At 40.9% G+C, this 18,362-nt stretch overlaps 2 protein-coding genes and 1 pseudogene across 3 annotated transcripts in view; 2 read left to right on the plus strand and 1 right to left on the minus strand.

Annotated features, from left to right (window-relative positions):
- EIF4E (eukaryotic translation initiation factor 4E) overlaps positions 1-4,353 on the minus strand; it is a 113,469-nt gene extending 109,116 nt beyond the window's left edge. Inside the window, exon 1 of the mRNA XM_049709190.1 lies at positions 3,998-4,353. Coding sequence (XP_049565147.1) covers positions 3,998-4,226 — 229 coding nt within the window. The 5' untranslated portion in view covers positions 4,227-4,353. The remainder of the gene's footprint in view (positions 1-3,997) is intronic.
- Positions 1-18,362, plus strand: part of LOC101283124 (macrophage migration inhibitory factor-like) — a 481,812-nt pseudogene that overhangs the window by 402,421 nt on the left and 61,029 nt on the right.
- The window catches only part of METAP1 (methionyl aminopeptidase 1), a 71,765-nt gene continuing 57,111 nt past the window's right edge, over positions 3,709-18,362 (plus strand). Inside the window, exon 1 of one of the 2 annotated variants that reach the window (XM_033401754.2) lies at positions 3,709-3,906. In XM_033401754.2, the coding sequence (XP_033257645.1) occupies positions 3,793-3,906 (114 nt within the window). In that variant the 5' untranslated portion in view covers positions 3,709-3,792. The remainder of the gene's footprint in view (positions 3,907-18,362) is intronic. The other variant, XM_004263551.3, reaches the window with a different exon arrangement.

The following is an 18,362-nucleotide window of genomic DNA, read 5'->3' on the forward strand; positions in this document are numbered from 1 at the left end:
ATTACTCAGCCATAAAAAGAAACGAAATTAAGCTATTTGTAATGAGGTGGATAGACCTAGAGTCTGTCATACAGAGTGAAGTAAGTCAGAAAGAGAAAGACAAATACCGTATGCTAACACATATATATGGAATTTAAGAAAAAAAAATGTCATGAAGAACCTAGGGATAAGACAGGAATAAAGACACAGACTTACTAGAGAATGGACTTGAGGATATGGGGAGGGGGAAGGGTAAGCTGTGACAAAGCGCGAGAGAGGCATGGACATATATACACTACTAAGTGTAAGATAGATAGCTAGTGGGAAGCAGCTGCATAGCACAGGGAGATCAGCTCGGTGCTTTGTGACCGCCTGGAGGGGTGGGATAGGGATGGTGGGAGGGAGGGAGACGCAAGAGGGAAGAGATATGGGAACATATGTATATGTATAACTGATTCACTTTTTTGTAAAGCAGAAACTAACACACCATTGTAAAGCAATTATACTCCAATAAAGATGTAAAATAAAATAAAATAAACATACTATAAAATACAAGGGAATATTGTAAGAACTGAGAAACCATAAGACATGATAGTACCAAATACATAAAGAGGTATTGTGTAGAAGAGGAATGGGACTTACTGTTTCTCTAAATCTAAGAGTAATCCATGGCATAGTGCTATGTGAAAATGCAGAGCAAAATATTCCATCAATGACTGCAAATATGTAAACATTTAATAGGCAAGCGAGTAAGGATTGAAGGTAACTAGGACAGATGAAACACTGATGTGTTTAGGCGATGGTACCGTGGCCAAGTTGACTCTTTGTTTAGTATTGTTCTGCAAAAAAGAAATTTTAACAAAAGCAAAACACATAAAAGAAGAAATGGAAGTGCTATAATCATAGAAAAATGTTCGGCCTTACTATAATCTAAAAACAAATAGATTTACATATTTATCAAAATGAAAAACATTAAAAATAGATAATACCTAGTACTAGTAAGGTCTAAGGAAATAAGATCTCTAATACAGTTCTGACCAGAGTGTAAATTTTTACACATTTTCTGAGGAAAAATTTGGCAAACTATATAAAAAAGAATAAACAACAGTGACAATCCTTTTATGCAGCAATTCCACTTTTAAGACTATATCCTAAGTAAGGATTTATGTAAAGTTTGAACTAAAAACGTACTCACAGAAGCCTTGTTTATAATCCATAACAATTAAAAATTACCTAAATGTCTATGATTAGTTAATTTGGCTCAGTAAATTATACAATGGAATATTATGCAGACATTAAAATTATGTGCAAAAAGTACATATATATATATATATATTTTTTTTTGGTTGCACTGCACAGCATATGCGGTCTTAGTTCCCCAACCAGGGATCAAACCGTGAGCCCTGCAGTGGAAGTGTGGAGTCCTAAGCACTGGACCACCAGGGAATTCCCTGGAATAAAGTATATCTGATGGCAATAAAGGAAGTTCACAACTTGAACAAAACGGGTAACTAAATACTCTGCATAGTACGGTCCAGTTTTCGTTTAAAATATTCTATATATATGTACTATATGTGCATATACACATATCATATACACATACATATACATATATACATATATTTGGTGCTTGATTTCTTTTTTGCTCGTGTGTATATAAATTTTAAAATTTATTATTTGATTTTATTACATTATTTATTTTATTGCTTATATAACAAAACAAAGCAATTAAAAATTAAATAAGAGGGCTTCCTTGGTGGCGCACTGATTAAGAATCCGCCTGCCAATGCAGGGGACACGGGTTCGAGCCCTCGTCTGGGAAGATCCCACATGCCGCGGAGCAACTAAGCCCGTGTGTCACAAGTACTGAGCCTGCACTCTAGAGCCCGCGAGCTACAACTACTGAGCCCACGTGCCACAACTACTGAAGCCCACACGCCTAGAGCCCGTGCTCTGCAACAAGAGAAGCCACGACAATGAGAAGCCCGCTCACCGCAACTAGAGAAAGCCTGCGCACAGCAACGAAGACCCAACACAGCCAAGAAAAAAAAAAAAAAGAAAATAAAAAAAAAGAAAATAAAAAAAAAAGAGCTTTTCTCATCTATCAAATATGGAAAGTTTTTAAAAAATATGGATTAGATAACACAAAGTTCACAGCACTTAGTTTGTAATGGAGCAGGACCCTATGGGGCCTTCCTGGGACAGGCCTTTTCTCATATCCTCTTCTTTAGTTCCTCTCTGAAGTACCTAGATAACAGCATTTCATGCACATTTCCATAGTTGTTTTACAGATGTGAAAACCCCCCACTGAAAGGAAGGTATTAACTACTTGATGACCATGAGCACATAGCCCCAGACCTCCCCATAGCCTAAGGACTGATAATGTTAATCCCTGTGACACCTCCCTGTTGCCTGCACCTTCAGCCAATCAGAGAATTGTGCGTGAGCTGATCACATACCTTGCAACTCCTCCCCCACCCCCGCCCCCCAACCTGGCTTTTAAAAAAATGCTTTGCTGAAACCCTTTAAGGAGTTTGGGTTTTTTTTTTAGAGCAATGAGTCACCTGTCTCCTTTGTGGCCCTGCAATAAACCTTTCTCTGCTCCAAACGCCCACGTTTTGGTGTTTGCCCTCACTGTGCGTTGGGTACACGAACTTGCGCTAACAAGTTGATGATCAATAAATACTTCCTAAATGGGAAGGAAATCTAAAAAAGAGTGGATATATGTATACATATAACTGATTCATTTTACGGTACAGATGAAACGAACAAAACATTGTAAAGCAACTAAACTTCAATAAAAATTATTTTAAAAATTTATCAGAAAAAAAAAATACTAGTTCCTCTCTCTTCCCTGGTGACAGGAGGTATTCAAGCACAAATTAGAAAATGGCAGATCTGGGATGCAGTTGAAGAGATTTAGGCAAGAGGTTTGTATTAGATGAACTCTAAAGCTCCTATCAACTCTGACATTTCATGATCAACACAATTTCCCCCTATTTACCTCTTAAACTATCAACTGGGATAATACAAAAAACAACGGTTTGTATTGACTACCTAGTAGTTGTGTTACCATCAGTAGCACTGTACATTATGAATGGAGGGGCGGTGGTGTGAAAAAAAATCCGGCACAAGGGAAGCCAGACTCAAGTCCCAGCCCACCTCTCCATTGACAGTTCCCTGGCTCCTTGTTTTGTGAATGAGCGGTGGTCCTCAGGCCTCAGATCAGACACTATCCGCGAGAAACAGAACTTTAAAAAGGGAATTACTTTCCTTTTCCAAGGAGTTGCCGGGTGGACCAACACAGAGGAATGGAGCGCCCTTTCCAACCGCCTGAGAGTACGGGAGACGTTCAAGACCCTGGGATCCAGTCAGTAAGGGACGACTGGGGAGCTCTCTCTAGGAACTGAGAGGGCCTCTCCCAGTTGGTCGCACCGGGCCTTCTCCGCCGGGCGCCAGGAGGTCGCGCTGGCCGCGGCTACAAGCAGGACAGCACGGAGGGGCCGAACGCCCTGCCAGGTACCCTTACGGCCCCCACGTGCACGCGGGCCGCGAAAAGGCTGGGGCCTCGGGCCGGGGCGGGGCTAAGGCCGCGGGGCGGGGCTCCAGCTGCGCGCGCGGGGCGGGGGCGGGGCGCGCAGCGTGGTCTGGGCAGGCCCGGTTCTCTTCCTCCTCCCGCGCCCAGGCCTGGCCGGCCGAGCTCCTCCCCCGGCTCGGCCTCTCTCCCCACCCCTGCCCTCCTTCTGCCCAGCAGTTCCTCCTTCCCTCCTCCCCCTCTTCCTCGGTGAGGTGCTCCTCCATCAGCCAGCCAGCATGGCGGCCGTGGAGACGCGTGTGTGCGAGACGGACGGTTGCAGCAGTGAGGCCAAGCTCCAGTGTCCCACCTGCATCAAGCTGGGGATACAGGGCTCGTACTTCTGCTCGCAGGTAGACTCCCGCTCCCCAGCGGCGCCGCCGCCGCCCCCCCTCCCCTCTCCGCCTGACCTCGCCGCCGGTCGGGACATGCTCCTCCTCTTACCCCCGCGGTCGCGCCGGCCGCGCTTCCTCCTCCCCACAGTCTGAAGCGCCGCCGCCTCCTCTCTCCTCCGGGGGATCTGGGGCCCCACCGGATCCTGGCCGCGCGGGGCGCACGCTGGGTACTGGCGCGGGCGGCCGCGGCCATGTGGGCTGGGGGCGGAAGCGGACTTGCCCTGAGTCGCTCGGCCGCGCTGGGGCCCCGCGTTGAGGGGCCGGTTCTCACCGCGCATCCTCTGCCCGGGCTGGGGCTGCCAGGTGTGCGGGCTACCCGGGACAGGTGGGGACGCCGGGGGAAGGCGGCAGCCCCAGCTGTGCGAGTCGTCACAGCTGCAGCTCCCGGCAGGGCTCTGATCTTGGTCGCTGGGGGCTGCGGGGCCGGGTAGTCACTCTGGTCCCTACGGGATTGGGGGTCGGAAGAGACCCGCTGGCCTTTGAAGAGTGAGTTACCTGGGACGGTGGGGGTCGCAGAGAGGAGGTATACCAGCCCCACCCACCTCTGTCCGTAGGTTTTACTGCTGCGCATTGACACTTCGGCAACTTTGGGGTTGGGGATGGAGAGGGATCTGTGTAATTCATTCTTTTACTTTGGTATCCAAAATTATTAATTTACAAAACCATAAGTTAACAGTATGAGTCACCCCTGATTTACTGAACTTACCACTGAGTGAAAAAGACAGTTCCATTAAGAGTTATGCTTTAAAGCCGTAGTGTATTAAAATACAAGTTTTGTGCGGTGGAGCAAAGCCAGCACTGAATGGGGTCCGGACTGCAACGTGTGCTGGTGTTTATGTTTACTGAAGAGCACTAGTGTTCCGGCTGCATTTAGACGCCCGGAGTATTGGCCCGGCGGCATTGGTACGGCGGCATTGGTACGGCTTTTAGTTACAGTCCGGATTTGTTGAAGAAGGGCACGTGAATATTCAGGTACTAAATCGGTAGTGTCCCGCGAGGAGGAGAGCATGAACAAAGAGTCTGAAGGCACGGTCAGGGCCCTGGCCTTGCCGTTGACTGTGAGATCTTGAACTAGTCAAGTTACTTAATCTTGCTGAGCACCTCTGTGCAGAGGGGAAGATGATACTTCTACTTGCATATTTCACAAGGTTGTTCTGAGGCCCAAATTATCCAATGAATGTGAAATCTTGGTAAAACCTAAGGAGGTTCTTTTTAAAGGTCGTCAGTACACTGTAGCACTGTTATATGTAAAAATATAAACGAATAGAAGGAAAACAAATATATAAGAGCAATAATATAAATATTTCAAATATAAACTGTGTAAACATAAAGATGTATGTAAAATTAACGTATAAATAAAATCCTTAAGGTCCGGCACTTGTAGATAAGCGGTTGTAAGAGATCCTAGCTATGTTGTACAGGTGTTGTTTTCAGATAGGATATGATCCTTGACCTTGTTAGTATCATTTGGAAAAAGTTGCACATGGAGAAGTGTTGCTCATTTTAAAAATAGCATTGGGACTACTCAACATGCTAAAAGTGGTCTGAGTCCTTTTGTTTCTTTAAAATAATTTTCAAATTCTATAATTTGTTGAGGCCTGTGTGGGACCTGGACTTAAAACAAAAAAACAGTAGTTTATCTTTGGAAATTGTGTACCGCATGAGTAGACTAATGTGGTTTATGTTGTGCTTAAATTTAGTTGGCATTTGGTAATGTTAAATGAATTAATATGTACACAGACTTACCTGCTGGGATTTTAAAAAGATACTATGAAGCCATATTCATCAGGGATGGGTGATATTCTCTTAGGCATGGTTTTATTCAATAGAAAGAACATTGGCTCATTGGGGTTTATGGAAAAATGCCAACACATTTGTGAAAACATGCAGGGTTTATTCAGTACAGTAGGTATTTCATGTTGGATTCTGCAGGTATATTTCTAGTCCCATTGTTATACCTGTAGTCAAATATATCCTGAATGGTGCTCAAAGCTGTCTCTTTCTTCATTTCTGTTACTACCTCCTTTAGTCAGTTTTAAAAATTTCTCACCCGTTTCTCTTAGTTCATTTCCCTGCTGTAGTTTCCCACCTTGCAAATAAACACCCACACCCACACACACACACACACACACACACACACACACAAATCAAAGGAAGAAAACCTTTTGTACAGAAGTTATTTCTCCCTTAGCATAGCACAGTCTGACTATGCTTACCGCCACCTATAACAAATAGAGTTACCATTGCTTGCAGGATTCTAGCCCCGTAGTCAGGGCACCTGTCTTCAGAAATCACAGCTATTCTTTCAGTCCCAGCTTGAGACCTTGATCAATCATTAACTTTTCCTAAGCCAGTTTCCACATTTGTGATGAAACTAGGGCTTCGTGCCACTTCTCTGATCATTTTCACTAGCAGTGGTCTGTCTTTTCTCTTCTCCTTGCTCCTCTGGTCCCCAGCCTGGCTATCTGGCCAGCTTGTCTTTGAGAACAAACCGAACAAAACTACAAGAGCCGTAACAGAAGTAAGCCTTTCCCGGTTACCCTGTCACACCACCTTATTCCCTTTATAACATTTTATACAATCTGTAATTATTTCATTTTTGTTCTTGTTTATCTGTCTTTTAATCAGAAGGTGAAGTCATGAAGAAGCTATCTTGTTCAGTTCCCTATCCTCATTTCTCAACACAATGCTCTATGCAATAGGTGGTCAATAAATGCTTGAGTCATTGTATCAAAAGGCAGAATAAAGAGGTAGACTACTGCATTTGAATCACAGCTCCATTACTTACTAGCTGTGTGCTTTAGGTAGATAATCTTTGTTTTTTGTTATAGCCTTTTAAAATGGGTCTATGAATAGTACCAACATCAGGGTTGGTACTAAATACTAAAGACTAAATACTAAGTGTATGTAAAACACTTAGCATAGCAGTGCATTTCATCAGTGTTAGCTCTTTTTATTGTTATACTGAGTTAATGCTTAAGAAGATAGAAATATTTTTATTTAGGATGCTTAATTTTAAGAAAAGTTTTGGTCCTTTAATGAGTAAAACCCGTTTTACTTGAAATCGAGCTTTTCAGGAATTCCTGATGTTTGATGGTATTTCTTTATAGATGTATCTATCTTATTCAATAGTAGTTGACCAATTTTAATAGTAGTTTAGTAGTTTACTTGTAGTCCCTAACAGTTTGTAAGAGTTTTTTGAGGATGGAGGCTGTGCTGTACTCATTTTTGTATTTCTTTTAAGTGCCTTGTACACAGTAGGCACTCAGTTCATTAAATGAAAGAAGAAAGGTCATTGGGCCTGAGAAGGAAAAGCAAAGAGCAATCAAGCCCTTAGTGAACACCCCAGGGCAGATGCTATCTTGTCCTTAGTTGAAGGATCTGCTGAGAAGGACCTGAGTGATTTGCAGCCCTTCATAAGGCATAAGAACTTAAAAGGTAGTATAGTATAAGTGGAAGGAGCCTGCCTGGGTTTGGAGTCTGACCTGGGTTTAAAATTTTTGAGACCATGTCCTTGGGTAAGTCATCTCCTATTTTATGAGAGGACTAATGGTACACCCTCTTTATGGAGCTGAGGTGAAGGTGAATAAGAGCATGCGAAGTGCCTCACACAGTGTTCAGTAAATAGTTTTATTACACACATAGCCTTATGTCTAATACTATTACAGTCAGATATAAGGAAGGTTTAAAAATGTTTAAGGACTCCTAGAGTAATGAAAACAAAAATAAACAAATGGGCCCTAATTAAACTTAAAAGCTTTTGCATAGCAAAGGAAACCATAAGCAAGACTAAAAGACAACCCTCAGAATGGGAGAAAATACTTGCAAATGAAACATCAGACAAAGGATTAATCTCCAAAATATACAAACTGCTCATGGAGCTCAATATATAAAAACAAACAAACAACCCAATCAAAAAATGGGCAGAAGACCTAAATAGACATTTCACCAAAGAAGACATACAGATGGCCAAGAGGCACATGAAAAGATGCTCAACATCACTAATTATTAGAGAAATGCAAATCAAAACTACAATGAGGTATCAGCTCACACTGGTCAGAATGGCCATTATCAAAAAATCTAGAAACAATAAATCCTGGAAAGAGTGTAGTGGAATGCTGCACTCTTGGTGGGAATGTAAATTGATACAACCACTATGGAGAACAGTATGGAGGTTCCTTAAAAAACCAAAAACAGATCTACCATATGACCCAGCAATCCCACTACTGGGCATATACCCTGAGAAAAACCATAATTCAAAAAGAGACATGTACCAAAATGTTCATTGCAGCTCTATTTACAATAGCCAGGACATGGAAGCAACCTAAGTGTCCATCGACAGATGAATGGATAAAGAAGATGTGGCACATGTATACAATGGAATATTACTCAGCCATAAAAAGTAATGAACTGATTTATTTGTAGTGAGGTGGATGGACCTAGAGACTGTCATACAGAGTGAAGTAAGTCAGAAAGAGAAAAACAAATACCGTATGCTAACGCATATATATGGAATCTAAAAAAAGATAGAAATGGTACTGATGAACTTAGGGGCAGGGCAGGAATAAAGACGTAGACAGAGAATGGACTTGACACGGTGTGGGGAGAGGGGGAAGCTGGGGGAAAGTGAGAGTAGCATTGACATATATACACCACCAAATGTAAAATAGGTAGCTAGTGGGAAGCAGCAGCATAGCACAGGGAGATCAGCTCTTTGCTTTGCGACCACCTAGAGGGGTGGAATAGGGAGTGTGGGAGGGAGGCTCAAGAGGGAGGAGATATGGGGATATATGTATGCATATGGCTGATTCACTTTGTTGTACAACAGAAACTAACCCAGCATTGTGAAGCAATTATACTCCAATAAAGATGTATTCAAAAAAATAAAAATATAAGCAGTAAATAAACATATTCTATGAAATGGAGAAGCATCGTTTGTTATGAACATTTTGAACAAATTCTTGCAATAGGTTCTTTCAAAGAAACTGGTGATGTAAGGTGACTGATTGGGTCTTCAGTAAGAAAGTAAGTGGGTGGGCATCTTGTATGTTGGAGTTGGAAAGTGAGGAAGGAATTGACCTTCCAACATGTAGCATCTTTGAAATGCAGACCTGCCCTCTAAGACGCTTTCTCCTTTGGTAACAAAGTTCCTGAGAATGCGGAGTGTTTCTGGAACTCATCTTCATCCTCCTTGGAGGTATTACCATATTATACTTTTTATTTCTAGGGATTTTCTTTAAATTCCTCACATTACCTCACACTATGCCTAGATATTGTTGTAAGATTGGTGTTTGGGTACAACTGTCTTAGCTTCTTATTAAAAAATGAATAGGATGAAGGTCTAGAGAGGTTGTGATTTTTTTTAAACAAAAATAACTTTTGCTGTAGAAAAAATTAGAAAATGCAGGTGAAACATTACCCAGTGATTATTTCTGTGAGTTTTTTGATGAGTATTCTTACAAACACATTTATATATTCTTATATACATTTATGTGCATATACTTGTGTTTTTGTCAGAATGGTACCATAATATGCATAATCTTAGGGAATTTGCTTACTTTTACGTCTTAACTAATACATTGGGAATGTCTGTAATAGCTACATTTACATTATCCTTTGTAGTGGCTGGACTAATAGACAACGTGATCGGTGTACCGTCCTTTATTTACTCACTTATGGTTGAATTTACTTTCTTTTCAATTTTTTTGGCTACTGTTTAACTGCTCTTCAATAAATGTTCTTGTGAAATTTAAATCATTTTGATTTACTCGGGAGTATAGGATAATAGTAGGACTGGTACAGGAACCCAGGAACCAAGGATTGAAGCACCCCAAGCTGCTAGTAGTTCTCACAGTGTAGTCAATGGATTGTTACTAGTTTGAGAAACTTCTGGTGGTGAATGGAGATCTCCTTTTATTGACATGTTTGTATTATAAATGCTTGTCATGAATTATACTTTTATTCCAGTAGAACTTGTGAAAACCAAGCATCATTTGGTTGGTAGATAGTAAAAAGTTGAACAAATCTTTAACTCTGAGTTACTGTTTTAGAGATTGAAGGGCTATTGGAAGTAGATGTGATCTTATACTATTGATATAGCTTGTGGTAGAAGTTTTAGTCACTTTTTTTTTTTGGGGGGGGGTGAGTCTGTTTCAGATTTGGCACACTTACAACATTTTTAGTTTGGTCTTAATAATTTGGTGGGGATGACAGACACATAAGCCCATTGCTAAACACATACCCAGCTCTAGACAGGAGGGAGGAGCTTTAGCATGGTAGCTTCTTCTCTATAAATGAGGAATTGTCTTTGGTATTAATAGCAAATCCATTTAGTTGATGTAATATAGGCAGGAAAACTCTATAGAGCAACCATTGGGATTCTCTCCATATTAAAGTTTTAATGTAACCAAATATAAATATAATTATCCTTTCTGCTTGATCCTGAACCTCTCTTGACCTCACAGTTTTAACATGAAGCATTTGCTTATTCATGCTTGGGCAGCTCAACAATTATAAATCTTTTTTTTCTTTGATTGATATCAATCTCGGATCTGGCTTTGAATAAAGAACAATTCAACACACCCTGTAAGCTAGGCCTGCCTTTCGCAATGTGTGTATTTAGCAGCTATAGTTGAACCTAGGAAAGGGGGCCCTCTGAAAATTCCCCTCAGTTATTCATTGCAAATGAGTTTTCCCTTTGTGCACCATTCACAATAGCTAAGTTGTGGAAACAACCTACATATCCATGGATGGATGAACAAATAAACAAAATGTGGTATAAATATATAACAGAATACTATTCAATTTTTTTTTTTTTTTTTTTTGCTTTACGCGGGCTTCTCACTGTTGTGGCCTCTCCTGTTGCGGATCACAGGCTCCAGATGCGCAGGCTCAGCGGCCATGGCTCACGGGCCTAGCCGCTCCATGGCATGTGGGATCTTCCCGGACCAGGGCAGGCGGACTCTCAACCACTGCGCCACCAGGGAAGCGCAGAATACTATTCAATTTTAACAAAGAAGGGAATTTTGCAATGTGCCACAACATGGATGCATCTGGAGGACATTGTGCAGAATAAAATAAGTCAGTCACAGAAAGACAAATACTGTGTGATTCCACTTACAAAAGGTACCTGAAATAGTCAAAATCAGACACTCAAAGAGTGGTTGCCAGGGGTTGGGTGAAGGGGGAAATGGGGAGTTACTAATTAATAGGCATAAAATTTCAGTCAAGTAAGATGGATAAACTCTAGAGATCTGCTCTTTACCATTGTACCCACAACAATGTAAATTATATATATATACATTTTTTGGCTGTGCCCTGCGGCATGTGGGATCTTAGTTCCCCGACCAGGGATTGAACACGTGCCCCCTGCATTGGAAGTGTGGAGCCTTAACCACTGGACTGCCAGGGAGGTCCCAATGTAAATTATTATTGACACTTAACAATTGTTAAGAGGGTAGATCTCATGTTAAAGTCTTCTTACCATTAAAAAAAAAAAAAGTTCTTTCCTGTTTTTGTCTCTAGTAACCTATCTGTTTTATAGCTAAGTTCAGTGGGGACTTCTTCCTGATACACCAGAGCTGTGCCATGTCTGTTGGAAAGCATTCCTAAAATCCCTGTCAGCTGGAGTTGGCTAGTGTGACATTTATCTGGGTCATAGGCTCAGGCCTCTAAAGAGTGGTTTGGGTATAAGTGAAATTTTGTGACTTTAGCAGTTTCCTTATCATCATATAGTGGGAGGCAACAGAGACTTTTCCATATTTTGAACTTGTATTTATTGGTTCTGCCTTGATAAAAGGTAAAAAAGGGCAGCCCTTTGCATCAGATTCTGAAGGTTATCCTGCTTTATTGATCAAGCTATGAGCTCAAATCATTTAGTAAAATAGGTAAATGTAAGTACCATTAGGTTTTAGACATGACATGGCTTTTTTTTTTTTTCCCTCTGAATGGGGATTAATTTTCTTACTGATTGTTTCACTAATTGGTGCTAGTGATGGGTTTAACTATTTGAATACTGATAACTCTGCATTGTTCACTACTAATATGTGGAGAAAAATATAAATGCAGTTATGTGATTTAGTGTTGCTTTTGAATTGAGGTTTTTAAGTACCTTAAAGTCAGGATCTATAAGTTTTGTTTTTTTTTTTTACTCATTTGTTTTTATTAGATGTTGAATAGAATAAAAAACTAACAGTAAGTCATCCATAGGATCTAAAGAAACGTGATATAGTAAATGCCTCTATACTTAACCACCTAAGTTATTAAAAAGAACATTATTAGTAAAGCAAGTAAAACCAGAAGGCTCTTACGTGTCTCTCACCCAAGTGGAACTCCCTATTCTGAATTTTGTGTTTATCATTCATTTGCTTTTCATGTTTGATTCCTTAGATAATACATTGTTTAGTTTTGGTGTTTTTGAGATTTTTATAAATGAAATCACTGCAAGTATTCTAAAACTTGCTTTATATATTGAGGTGCTCCTGTGTTGCACCTACGAGTGCAACGTGGGGGGAGGGGCTGGGAGCTGAGGCTCAGGCTTCAGTGGTCAGACCCCAGGGAGAGGACTGGGGTTGGCTGCATGAACACAGCCTGAAGGGGGCTAGTGCACCACAGCTAGCAGGGAGGGAGTCTGGGAAAAAGTCTGGAGCTGCCAAAGAGGCAAAAGACCATTGTCTTGGAGTGCACGAGGAGAGGGGCTTCCTGCTGTGTGTTCCCACAGGTGACAGAGCACCACCTAAGTGAGCTCCAGAGATGGGCACGAGCTGCAGCTATCATCTTGGACCCCAGAGGCGGGCACGGACCGCTACTGCTGCCACCAAGTATCCTGTTTGCAAGTGCAGGTCACTACCCTCACCCTCCTGGGAGCCTGTGCAGCACACCACTGCCAGGGTCCCGTGATCCAGGGACAACTTCCCCAGGAGAACACATGGTGCACCTCAGGCTGTTGCAGTGTCACTCTGGCCTTTGCTGCCACAGACATGCCCCGCATTCCATCTGTGAAGTACCCCTCCCTCTCCTCGGCCTGAGTGAGCAAGAGAGCTCTAATCAGCCACTGCTTTAACCCCCTCCTATGGGGCAGGAAACAGATGCCTGAGGGCGGCCAACACGCCCTCAGGGACCAAAACCAAAGCTGAACCCCAGGAGCTGTGCAAACAAAGAACAGAAAGGGAAATTTCTCTGTGTAGCCTCAGGAGCAGTGGACTAAATGCCCGCAATTGGCTTGGTAAACCCTGTGTATGTGGAGTACCTGAATAGACAATGAATGCTCCCAAAAAAAGACGGTGGACTTTGGGGAGCAGCTGTAGACTTGGGGTTTGCTTTCTGTGTCTAATTTGTTTCTGGTTTTATGTCTATTTTTGGTTTTGGTTTTATCTTAGTTTAGTTTTAAGTGCTTGTTATCATTGGTGGATTTGTTTATATGTTTGGTTGCTCTTTTCCTTTTTTTTTTCCTTTCTCCTCTTTTTGTGAGTGTGTGTGTGTATGTTTCTTTGTGTGATTTTGTCTGCTTTTACCATTTGTTTTGAGGCTCTGTCTGTTCAGTTTTGTTTTTTTTAATAAATAAATTTATTTATTTATTTAGTTTTGGCTGCATTGGGTCTTCATTGCTGTGCATGGGCTTTCTTTAGTTGCAGTGAGCGGGGGCTACTCTTCGTTGTGGTGCGTGGCTTCTCACTGCGGTGGCTTCTCGTTGTGGAGCACGGGCTCTCGGCACGCAGGCTTCAGTAGTTGTGGCTCGCGGGCTCTAGAGCTCAGGCTCAGTAGTTGTGGCGCATGGGCTTAGTTGCTCCGTGGCATGTGGTAGCTTCCTGGACGAGGGCTCGAACCCATGTCCCCTGCATTGTCAGGTGGATTCTTAACCACTGCGCCACCAGGGAAGCCCTGTTCGTTTTTTTATTTATTTTTTCTCCTCCTTTTCTTCCGAGCCATGTGGCTTGCAGGGTCTTGGTGCTCAGGCTGGGTTTCGGGCCTGACCTTCCAAGGTGGGAGAGCTGAGTCCAGGATGTTGGACGACCAGAGGCCTCCCAGCCCCATGTAGTATTAATCAGCGAGAGCTCTCCCAAAGATCTCTGTCTCAACACTAAGACCCACCTCCACCCAACAGCCAGAAAGCTCTAGTGCTGGATGACCCATGCCAAACAACTAGCAAGATGGGAACACAACCCCATCCATTAGTAGAGAGGCTGCCTAAAGTCATACTTAGTTTACAGACACCCCAAAACACACCACCTGATGTGTCCCTGCGCACCAGAGGGACAAAATCCAGCCCCATCTACCAGAACACAGGCACCAGTCCCCCTAACCAGGAAGCCAACTTCACCCACTGGGGCAGACACCAGAAATAATAGGAACTATGAACCTGCAGCCTACAAAAAGGAGACCCCAAACACAGTAAATTAAAAAAAATGAGAAGACAGAGAAATACGCAGCAGGTGATGGAACAAGGTAAAAACCCAACAGACCAAAGAAATGAAGAGGAAATAGTCTACCTGAAAAAGAATTCAGAGTAATGATAGTAAAGATGATCCAAAATCTTGGAAAAAGAATGGAGAAAATACAAGAAACATTTAACAAGGACCTAGAAGAACTAAAGAACAAACAAACAGAGATGAACAACAATAACTGAAATGAAAAATACAGTAGAAGGAATCAATAACAGAATAACTGAGGCAGAAGAACGAATAAATGAGCTGGAAGACAAAATGGTGGAAATAACTGCCGAGGAGCAGAATAAAGAAAAAAGAATGAAAAAAAATTGAAGACAATCTCAGAGACCTCTGGGACAACACTAAATGCACCAATATTCAAATTATAGGGGTCCCAGAAGAAGAAGAGAAAAAGAAAGGGTCTGAGAAGATATTTGAAGAGATTATAGTCGAAAACTTCCCTAACATGGGAAAGGAAATAGTCACCCAAGTCCAGGAAGCACATAGAGTCCCATACAGGATAAACCATAGGAGAAACACATCAAGACACATATTAATCAAACTAACAAAAATTAAATTCGAAGAAAAAGTATTAAAAGCAGCAGGGAAAAGTAACAACATACAAAGGAATCCCCACAAGGTTATCAGCTGATTTTTCAGCAGAAACTCTGTAGGCCAGAAGGGAGTGGCAGGATATAGTTAAAGTGATGAAAGAGAAAATCCTACAACCAAAATTACTCTACCCAGCAAGGATCTCACTCAGATTTGACGGAGAAATCAAAAGCTTTTCAGACAAGCAAAAGCTAAGAGAATTCAGCACCACCAAACCAGCTTTACAACAAATGCTAAAGGAACTTCTCTAGGCAGGAAACACAAGAGAAGGAAAAGACCTACAAAACCAAAACCAAAACAATTAAGAAAATGGTAATAGGAACACACATATCGATAATTACCTTAAATGTGAATGGATTAAAAGCTCCAACCAAAAGACACAGACTGACTGAATGGATACAAAAACAAGACCCGTATATATGCTGTCTACAAGAGACCCACTTCAGACCTAGGGACACATACAGACTGAAAGTGAGGGGATGGAAAAAGATATTCCATGCAAATGGAAATCAAAAAAAAGCTGAGTAGCAATACTCATATCAGACAAAATAGACTTTAAAATAAAGACTATTAAAAGAGACAGAGGACACTACATAATGATCAAGGGATCAATCCAAGAAGAAAATACAACAATTGTAAATATTCACGCCCCAACATAGGAGCACCTCAATACATAACGCAAATACTAACAGCCATAAAAGGGGACATTCACAGGAACACAATAATAGTAGGGGACTTTAACACCCCACTTTCACCAATGGACAGAGATCATCCAAAATGAAAATAAATGTGGAAACACCAGCTTTAAATGATACATTAACGAAGATGGACTTAATTGATATTTACAGGACATTCCATCCAAAAACAACAGAATACACTTTCTTCTCAAGTACACATGGAACATACTCCAGGATAGATCATATCTTGGGTCACAAATCAGCCTTGGTAAATTTAAGAAAATTGAAATCGTATCAAGTATCTTTTCTGACCACAACGTTATGAGGCTAGATATCAATTACAGGAAAAAAATCTGTAAAAAATACAAACATATGGAAGCTAAACAATACACTACTAAATAACCAAGAGATTACTGAAGAAACCAAAGAGGAAATTAAAAAATACCTAGAAACAGATGACAATGAAAACACAATGACCGAAAGCTTATGGCATGCAGTAAAAGCAGTTCTAAGATGGAAGGTTATAGCAATACAATCCCACCTCAAGAAACAAGAAAAATCTCAAATAAACAACCTAACCTTACACCTGAAGCAATTAGAGAAAGAAGAACAAGAAAAACCCAAAGTTGGCAGAAGGAAAGAAATCATAAAGATCAGATCAGAAATAAATGAAAAAGAAATGAAGGAAACAATAGCAAAGATCAATAAAACCAAAAGCTTGTTCTTTGTGAGTTGAAGAAAATTGATAAACCGTTAGACTCATCAAGAAAAAAAGGGAGAAGACTCAAATCTACAGAATTAGAAATGAAAAAGGAGAGGTAACAACTGACGCTGCAGAAATACAAAGGATCATGAGAGAGTACTACAAGAACTATATGCCAATAAAATGGACAACCTGGAAGAAATGGACAAATTCTTAGAAAAGCACAACCTTCCAAGACTGAACCAGGAAGAAATAGAAAATGTGAACAGACCAGTTACAAGCACTGTAATTGAAACAGTGATTAAAAATCTTCCAACAAACAAAAGCCCAGGACTGGATGGCTTCACAAGTGAATTCTATCAACATTTAGAGAAGAGCTAACCCCTGTTGTTCTCAAACTCTTCCAAAATATAGCAGAGGGAGGAACACTCCCAAAGTCATTCTACAAGGCCACCATCACCTTGATACCAAAACCAGACAAAGTTGTTACAAAGATGAAAACTACAGGCCAATATCACTGATGAATATAGATACAGAAATCCTCAACAAAACAGTAATAAAAAGAATCCAACAACACATTAAAAGGATCATACACCATGATCAAGTGGGGTTTATCCCAGGAATGCAAGGATTCTTCAATATACCAAATCAATCAATGTGAAAAACCATAATAAAAAATTGAAGGATAAAAACCATATGATAATTTCAATAGATGCAGAAAAAGCTTTTGATAAAATTCAACACCCATTTATGATAAAAACTCTCCAGAAAGTGGGCATAGAGGAAACCTACCTCAACATAATAAAGGCCATATAAGAAAAACCCACAGCCAACATCATTTTCAATGGTGAAAAACTTAAACCGTTTCCTGTAAGATCAGGAACAAGACAAGGTTTCCGACTCTCACCATTATTCAAAATAGTTTTGGAAGTTTTAGCCACAGCAATCAGAGAAGAAAAAGAAATAAAAGGAATACAAATAAGAAAACAAGAAGTAAAACTGTCACTGTTTGCAGCTGACATGATACTATACGTAGAGAATCCTAAAGATGCTACCAGAAAACTACTAGAGCTCGTCAATGAATTTGGTAAAGTAACACAGAAATCCCTTGCATTCCTATTACTAACAGCAAAAAGCTGAAATAGAAATTAAGGAAACTCCCATTTACCATTGCAACAAATGGAATAAAATAAACCAACCTAGGAATAAACCAACCTAAGGAGACAAAAGACCTGTATGCAGAAAACTATAAGACACTGATGAAAGAAATCAAAGATGATATAAACAGATGTAAAGATATGCCATGTTCTTGGAATTGGAAGACTCAACATTGTGAAAATGACTCTACTACCCAAAGCAATCTACAGATTCAATGCAATCCCTATCAAACTACCACTGGCATTTTTCACAGAACTAGAACAAAAAATTGTACAGTTTGTGTGGAAACAGAAAAGACCCTGAATAGCCTAAGCAATCTTGAGAATGAAAAACGGAGCTGGAGGAATCAGGCTCACTGACTTTAGACTATACTACAGAGCTACAGTAATCAAGACAGTATGGTACCTGCACAAAAACAGAAATGTAGATCAATGAAACAGGATAGAAAGCCTAGAGGTAAACCCACTCACATATGGTCACCTTATCTTTGACAAAGGAGGCAAGAACATACGATGGCGAAAAGACAGCCTCTTCAATAAGTGGTGCTGGGAAAACTGGACAACTATATATAAAAGACTGAAATTAGGACACTTCCTAACACCATACACAAAAATAAACTCAAAATGGATTAAAGACCTAAACTTAAGGCCAGACACTATAAAACTCTTAGAGGAAAACATAGGCAGAACATTCTATGACATAAATCACAGCAAGATCCTTTTTGACCCACCTCCTAGAGAAATGGAAATAAGATCAAAAATAAACAAATGGGACCTAATAAAACTTAAAAGCTTTTGCACAGCAAAGAGACCATAAACAAGACGAAAAGACAACCCTCAG

This window comes from Orcinus orca, chromosome 4 (assembly GCF_937001465.1).
Source record: "Orcinus orca chromosome 4, mOrcOrc1.1, whole genome shotgun sequence".
NCBI lineage: Eukaryota > Metazoa > Chordata > Mammalia > Artiodactyla > Delphinidae > Orcinus > Orcinus orca.